This window comes from Heloderma suspectum, chromosome W (genome assembly GCF_057233095.1).
Source record: "Heloderma suspectum isolate Gila_16-S chromosome W, 16-S_ref, whole genome shotgun sequence".
Lineage (NCBI taxonomy): Eukaryota > Metazoa > Chordata > Lepidosauria > Squamata > Helodermatidae > Heloderma > Heloderma suspectum.
Genome location: NC_139475.1, coordinates 66824530 through 66831791, shown reverse-complemented (window position 1 = coordinate 66831791; position 7262 = coordinate 66824530). Strand labels below are relative to the sequence as shown.

The 7262-nt window shown below is 47.1% G+C and overlaps 1 protein-coding gene across 5 annotated transcripts in view; it reads right to left on the bottom strand.

Annotated features, from left to right (window-relative positions):
* Positions 1–2849: 2849 nt before the first annotated feature.
* The window catches only part of LOC146334127 (AP-3 complex subunit delta-1-like), an 87734-nt gene continuing 83321 nt past the window's right edge, over positions 2850–7262 (bottom strand). For 4 of the 5 annotated variants that reach the window (XM_084825230.1, XM_084825226.1, XM_084825228.1 and 1 more), the window contains 4 exons: positions 7054–7139; positions 6349–6470; positions 5987–6066; positions 2850–5650 (listed from right to left, as the gene is read on the bottom strand). In XM_084825230.1, the coding sequence (XP_084681356.1) occupies positions 5555–5650; positions 5987–6066; positions 6349–6470; positions 7054–7139 (384 nt within the window). In that variant the 3' untranslated portion in view covers positions 2850–5554. Of the gene's footprint in view, positions 5651–5985; positions 6067–6155; positions 6471–7053; positions 7140–7262 lie in introns of those variants that run through there. The other variant, XR_014786429.1, reaches the window with a different exon arrangement.

Here is a 7262-nt window from a genome sequence, read left to right as displayed (position 1 = left end):
CATACCCAGTCAATGGTCATGCTGGCTGGGGATGATAGGAGTTGTTGTCCAATGCATCTGGAGGGCACCCAGTTGGGGAAGGCTAAATTAGATGGATATGGATCTAAGGAAGGCCTCTCTTAAAAGGTTTCTCTATAGAAAGTGATTCAGCTTAACCCCATTTCTTCCTCATTCTCTCTACAGCCCAGAGAGTCTGAACTTTACAAGTAAGTTTTCAAACCTAGCCCAGAATTAAGGCCACAAGGACTTTGACTGACCAACCCCTGCAGAGAGCCTAGTTGATTATTTCTACCACTTCTCATGGGCTTTCCATGGAAATAAGCCCCCCCTCCCCCCGCCCAACCTGGAGCAACCTCTGGTAGAATTTGCCACACCAAGTTGCAGCATGTCTTGTCCTCTTTTAGGTTTGAGGGAGGACTGGCTGCACAAAAGGCAATTCAGTTTTAGGTTCCATCAATGGAAGTATAGGTTCGAAGTTACGGGAAATAATAGTTCCACTCTGCTCTGGTCAGACCACACCTCGAATACCGTGTCCATAGTATGCTTTCAATATTAGGCTCTATTCTTCTCCCCAAACTAAGAACTTGGCTTGTCAATAAAACAAACAGGCAGTAGGTTCAGAAGATGGCAACTTTTCTCTTGTATGCAACAGAGTTTGCAGTGTTTACTGCCATGAGATACGGCCAGTGGTGGCTGGTGGCTCTGATGTAAGTGGGGTGGTGAATCTGCTCTGGGTTTCAGTCAGAACTCTAAAGGAGCTCTCCAAAGTGCGAAGCATAGAGCTCACCATGATGAGGTAAATGCTTCACACCTTGGAGAGCTCCTTTAGAGTTCTGACTGAAACCCAGAGCAGATTCACCACCCCACTTATGATGGAGCCACCAGCCACCACTGGATACAGCATTGGCCCCTGGCTTAGATGGTTTAAAAAGCAGATTGGACCAATTCATGGAGGAGAGGTCGACCTACAAGGGGCTAAACAGTGCCTAGCCCTGTTCAGAGGCTGACTGCTACTGAATACCAGCAGCTGGGAAACAAGGTGGCAGACGGCTCTTGCACAAAGGGGATAAAATGGCATTTTCCAGAGGAATCAGGTTGGCTTTGATGGGAATTAATAGCCAGGGTCTGATCTTGTCTGATCAGGGTCTGATCCACGGACAAACTGTGGGTCTGATCTTGTGGGACTGCTCTTCTATTCTTACCAACACTCTCCTGCAAGCGCTCCTAGTGAGGGATGATGGGTCATGCTGGTAAAGCCATCTTCAAGGAAAGCACTATCAGTAATGACTGGCTTTCCCCATTGAAAAAAATCCCAACTGGTGTTTTAAGAACTGTAAGTTTCTGTAGTTTTAATCTATTATATGTTGTATTTTCTGTTGTATTTGGGGGGTTTAATTTTGTGAACTGCCCAGACAGCTTCAGCTATTGGGCAGTATAAAATTAATTACTTAATTACATAAAAATAAGTTTCCCCTAAATAACCACTGCTTTAGAGTGGATTCCCTCACCACCACTTCTATTTTTAGAAGTCCTAACTTATGGATGGAAAACATAGCACAACCTTCCCAAAACTGGCACCCACCAGATGCATTGGCCTACAACTCATGCTGGCTGTGGATGATGGGAATTGTAGTGCAATACACCTGGCAGGTGCTGGGTAGGGGAAGGCTGGTGCAGTGCTTATTCAGGGAGAGAAACGAGAGATGGAAATTTGAGTGGGGAAACTCGGACCTCAGTTGCTAACAGCTTTTTGTGTATCCACTCTGTTCTGCAAGGTATAGAGAGCACTCTGTTGAAGAACTGGCTCAACATGATGGCCCTGAAGGAACTCAAGGGGGACATACCTATTATTCAGCTGCTGGCACCAATTTGCTGAATTATTTCTGTCACAAAAGAGCCAGATTTGACACATGAAATAAAATTATGGACATGACAAACATTGTTTGTCATCCTGCCAGTTATTCACACAAGCTTGCCACTGGTTCCATCAAGCTTTCAGCAGTGTGGAAAGGGGTTGTAGGTTGTTTGGGAATCAGGTGCTCCCTTTTTTTTTTTGTGCCTCCGGTGTTGAAAAGATTGGAGCCACCCTGTCTGAAGCACTCCACTGCCACAGTCCCGTCTCCCTGCTTGTGAGACTGTGATTTTCCCCTTTGCAAAATATAGGACACATTTTCCTCAGCCCAATCCACATCAGCACATAGGGGAGAGTGAAGAGGTGTTGATACTCAAAGGCCCTTCTCTGGATATCCTGCCACCAAGTTAGGGATCATAGAATCATAGAATAGTCGGGTTGGAAGGGGCTACAAGGCCATCGTGTCCAACCCCCTGCTCAATGCAGGAATCCAAGTCAGAGCATCCCCGACAGGTGGCTGTCCAGCCTCACCTTGAACTCCTGCAGTGTGGGAGAGCCCACCGCCTCCCCAGGTCATGGGTTCCATTGTCGTATTGCTCTTACAGTCAGGAAGTTTTTCCTGATGTTCAGCCAGAATCCGGCTTCCTGTCACTTGAGCCCATTCTTCCGTGTCCTGCACTCTGGGATGATCGAGAGGAGATCCTGGCCTTCCTCTCTGGGACAACCTTTCAAGTCCTTGAAGAGCGCTATCCTGTCTCCCCTCAGTCTTCTCTTCTCAAGGCTAAACATTTGCCTAAACCTTAGAGAGAACTAAGTTCTGCTGAGGGTTCTCAGGCCAAAGGCTCGAAAGCCTGGTAGAAGGAAAGGCAACCATGCCATCTTAATGGCTGAGGCAGAGCTTTAGCCAGTTTTGGAACCACAATGCCAGGGACCAGTATACCTTGAACTCCTCAGAGTCATGAGGCAATTCTTATTTTTTAAAACCATAGCTGTCTAGAGGAGCAAAGAGCTTCTGCTATTGTCCTTGGACTCCCGCTTGGCCTCTGAGGGCTCAGAAGAGTGAGGCAGCTCCCTAAACAGAACTGCTCCTCCTGTTTTAGTGGCTTCAGAGGAAAAAAGAGCAGGAAAGTCCTCAGCTAGGAGGGAATTTCCTTGTCTCAACCTTGACAAGCTCAGTCCCTTCCATTTCTAAGGGGAAGGGGTTTTAAAGCTCTCCACAGGAGAAAAGGGATTCTGGATTCACCAGAGAGTTCACCACCCCTTCTGTTTCCAAGCAGGGAGGTATCTGGCACAGTCAACCTCTTAATGTAGTGAGGTACAGACTTCACTTAAGCTGTACCAAACATGGGGTATCTTGGACTGATTGGCGCGTTTTGGTGGAATGTCCTTGTAACTCCCCAATTTTGTGGGAACACTGTGGGGTGATGTGTCAGAATGGGGAAAGAATGTTTATAGAAAATCTTCCATGATTCTGCTACCCATTTAGGTAGGCAGGTTTCTGCAACCCCTTTAAGCTCCAGGGATTTTAGCAGACAATTCAACATTCAGGCATATTTTTGCAACAAAGGCTATTTACAAATGTACCATCTGCACGAACATTAGCCATGATCAATGCCTTCTTAGCTGGGGAGTTTAACTTGGTTGAGAGCAAACCCTGGCTGCTGTCAGTGCAGATGTTAATGACTAACCATGGTTAAGGGATGGGGGAGTGAGTGTGTGTGTGCGAGTGCGTGTGTGCAATTATTTTCAAACCAATAGTAAAAATCAAATTCAGCTGGTTTTGAAATTTTATTGGATCGTCTTGACACAAAAAAATTGTTACAGCAGCTTTGTGCTATGTGTTTACTTCTCTTTTTTGGGGGGCAGGGAATGTTGACAGCAAATAAGATTTTTTTTAACATAACATATACATACTGTTTCTGAAGGTTCTAGAATTATGCATAGGGTTCTGTAAGAGAACAGATTCTACATGCTAAAGTGACAAGTTTCATCCAGGAATATATATTTAAATCCACTAATTCCAAGGAGCAGTTGCCCTTTAAGACGATTTCAAATATGCGCAGTTTCTCTCTCTCCCAAAAACACAACTCTTGACTAATCCACGACAGGGCAACCAATAACCCACACCCCAAATTTTTATCGCTTCATTAAGTAACAACACCTGCTGCAATATGGGGAAAGAGACTCAGATTCTTCTTGATAAATCAAATTCCATCAGAGTGAACACAGTGCTGCTCCCAATAGACACACTACTGCAGGTGTTCTTTAAAAACACCCCTAACCACAAACCACAGAGTACTGAGGCACCAAGTGTCTTGGAATAAAGAGGACATCAAAAGCAAGCAAGAGATGAAGGCTTTCAGCTTGTTCCACCCTCCCCTTCTTCCCCCCAATTTAGGATTGTAAAAGTGTGTGTGTGTGTGTGTGTGTTCGTTCAGCAATATTTGGCGATGGAAACATAAAAAAACAGCTAAGTGCTGAAGTGGAGAAATTTTTCATTTCCTTTTAAGAGCAGTCAAGCTGCTTGACCCAATTTTCAAATAAATAATCATTGATTAATTTCCGATCTTGTGGGAGGAGGAGAAGAGAGAAAGGTTTGTAGAGGGATAAAGTACAAGGGGGTGAGGGAGAGGAAGGGATGCTAAGGACTGAGTAGATTTTCAAAACACAGAGTTGTCCCCACATTTGTGTCCACCTGTTGATCTGAAGACATACTATTGCTTTAAACACCTGGACCTCTTCTGTGTACAGAGGCTTGAGGCACTGTAACAGGCATGGGCAATACACACATCAGGGCCCAGGGGAGAAGGGGGCTTTTTCGGGGGAAAACACATCCAAAGGAGTGGCGGATTCAGTCAGATCGTCTCTACCTACCCTGGGATTGGCTGACCTAACATGATAAGCCAAGTAACTGGCAAAAGAAAATAAAGACAGAGCCGCAACAAAAACCACACATGCATACACAAAGCCTTTGGATAGCCAGGTTTTTTTTGCTACTTTCTGTAGCTTCAGGAATGTGATATATTTCAGTGGACTTCACCAAGCAGAGATTTGCCAGGAGGGAAGGTTGATCAATCTTGCTTAGGGGCAGAGGGAGATGCACTGGAACAGTTATGGATTCCAACCTTGGGGGGGGGGGGGGGAGCCCAACTCAACCCAACCCAACCAGTTACGGGGGAGAGAAATTCTGACCAATCCTCATTTTGCTGCAGACAGATTAAAATTACAGGTTAAACCAGGTTGGCCAGCCACCAAAGGCAACTGAGGCTGTTGCCTGTGTTTACTCACAAATGCACCATGATGTCGCTGCTGATGAGAAGAGACTCCAACGTGGGTCCCGCGACTTCCTGAATAACTGTCCCACCCCACACACAAACCCTGCCAGGGTATCCATTTGGCAGGGACCTCTCTGGCCTGGAAATGGTCATCACCAAAAGTGGTCAAACAGTTCAAGATAGCGGGAAGGGGAGAGTACAGTTTTAGGATGTGTAAACTGCAACAAAAATAATAAAAAACACACAAACACCACAACCCAAGGTGGAGTGGAAACGAAATATATGTGCCCTGGGTACACTGTACATGCTCTCAGAGGAAGAGAGGAGAGAAATCTAATGCTCAGCTGGGTTCAGTCTGTGAGCCTCACATTGCTTCTCCCATAAAGGGTGGGGAAGGAGGGGGGACTGCGCCAGTTCCTAGGAGCATTCAGCACTTTGATAGGGTCTCCTTGAGCTCAGACAGTAGGTTGCCCAGTAAGGCTGAATTGTTGCATTTCCCATCTATGGACACTGAATTCTCTCCCTGAAAGAGAGAGGAAGGCGGTCAGGAAGCTCAGTAAATTGGGAGCAGCGTGGGGCAGGGGATGAGAGGAACCAACAGCCTACACCTTAGGGGCAGGCATGAGACCTCACGCCTAAGGGCAGGTGAAAAATTGGGCTTTTGCCCCTGCATCTCCTAGGAAACCGAAGTCATCACTGCGCCCCCCCCTCCCAGCCTCTCCTCTGAATGTGACAAATGGAGCTGCGACATCCCAAATAAATAATATGAAGTGTGGGCTGATGTACAAGGAAGTAAAGGACACCACCTGTGCCCTGCTGTTCCTCAACCCTTTGAGGGGCCCTGTCTCTTCCCCCTCACCTTTTTCACCAGCAGGCAGACATGATCACCCTGGATAGAACGGCTGTACATGGACGCGCAGTCCCCCACTCGTTCAACAACTGAAAGAAAGCTGGTGATTTATTATGAGGGTACCTTCCACTCCCCAAAAACAAGGCTTTCTTTTAGAGTGCGCATAAGTCAGAATTACCAGCTTTCAGAGGAGCCTGTTCCTCTGTCCATATCTGCAAGAGTCACTGATTTGGGTAGATCCTCCTGGCGGGAAGAAGGGAAGCCCAAAACAGGGACTCATGCAAAGAGGTGATGGCCAGCCTCCTCAAAGCAGGTGAATCCTGCTTGTCCTGGGGTGAAGGGACACCCCCCCCCCCACAGCTGGGACGCACCTGAGAAGTGATGGTGGAAACAAATTTTTGCCAGGAGGTGTTGGAAAGGGATGGTGATACTGTCGACTTTAAATGAGCTGGTGTGCAAGTCCCCTGACTCTAGTAGCTTGGCGAAAGAATCACTGCAGAAAACACAGGGAGGAAGCAGCTTGGATGAGCAGAAAGTGATGCTGGGAAGTGGGGGAGGACTGGCTTCCATCCTGCATTGCCCACTTCTGCCTGAGATGTGGCTTAAGCCTCTTCTGTTCTCTCAGTCTTACTGTGGTTACTTTTAATAGCCTTCAAGGTCTCTTAATCCCTTGAAAGACTCTGCCCTTCCTCCCCAGTATGCTGGGAACTACCTCCAAGAACACTTCATGATGTCCACTCTTACTTCCTTAAATTTCTCCTCAAAACCCTCCTTTTCGGTGAAGCCTTTGGCAGAACCCCCTACACACCCATACCCAACTGTAATCAAACGTAAGAGTTCATAAATGAAGTAACTGCATGTTCTTCCGCCACTTGCCCATGGGGCCCCCACTTCCCTTTCCCTCCTCTGTTTCCCCTGTGGTAGAATTTTGGATGGCAAGTTCATTGGGGCAGGGACCTGACCTCTTGTACTCTGCAAAGCTACATAAACTGATGGTGCTATAATAACGTTCATAGTTAATACTGCCTTTCTGTGCGAGTGAGGGACAAGTGCGGCATTTGCCAGAAGTGGCTCACCTGTAACAGGGCGTCATGATTAGGTAAGAGGCGCAGCTGAAGTGCAGCTTGAAGTCTAGCTTTTCGTGCGTGGAGCCATCCTCGTCCTGCGATAGACAGGGGGAGGGGAGATGGATGACAGCACCAGGAGCACCGCCCCAGCAAGCTGACAAAGTTGCTCATTTGAGGCACCCCTGAAAGAACCTCTTGCCATGTGCCCAAATGGGAGT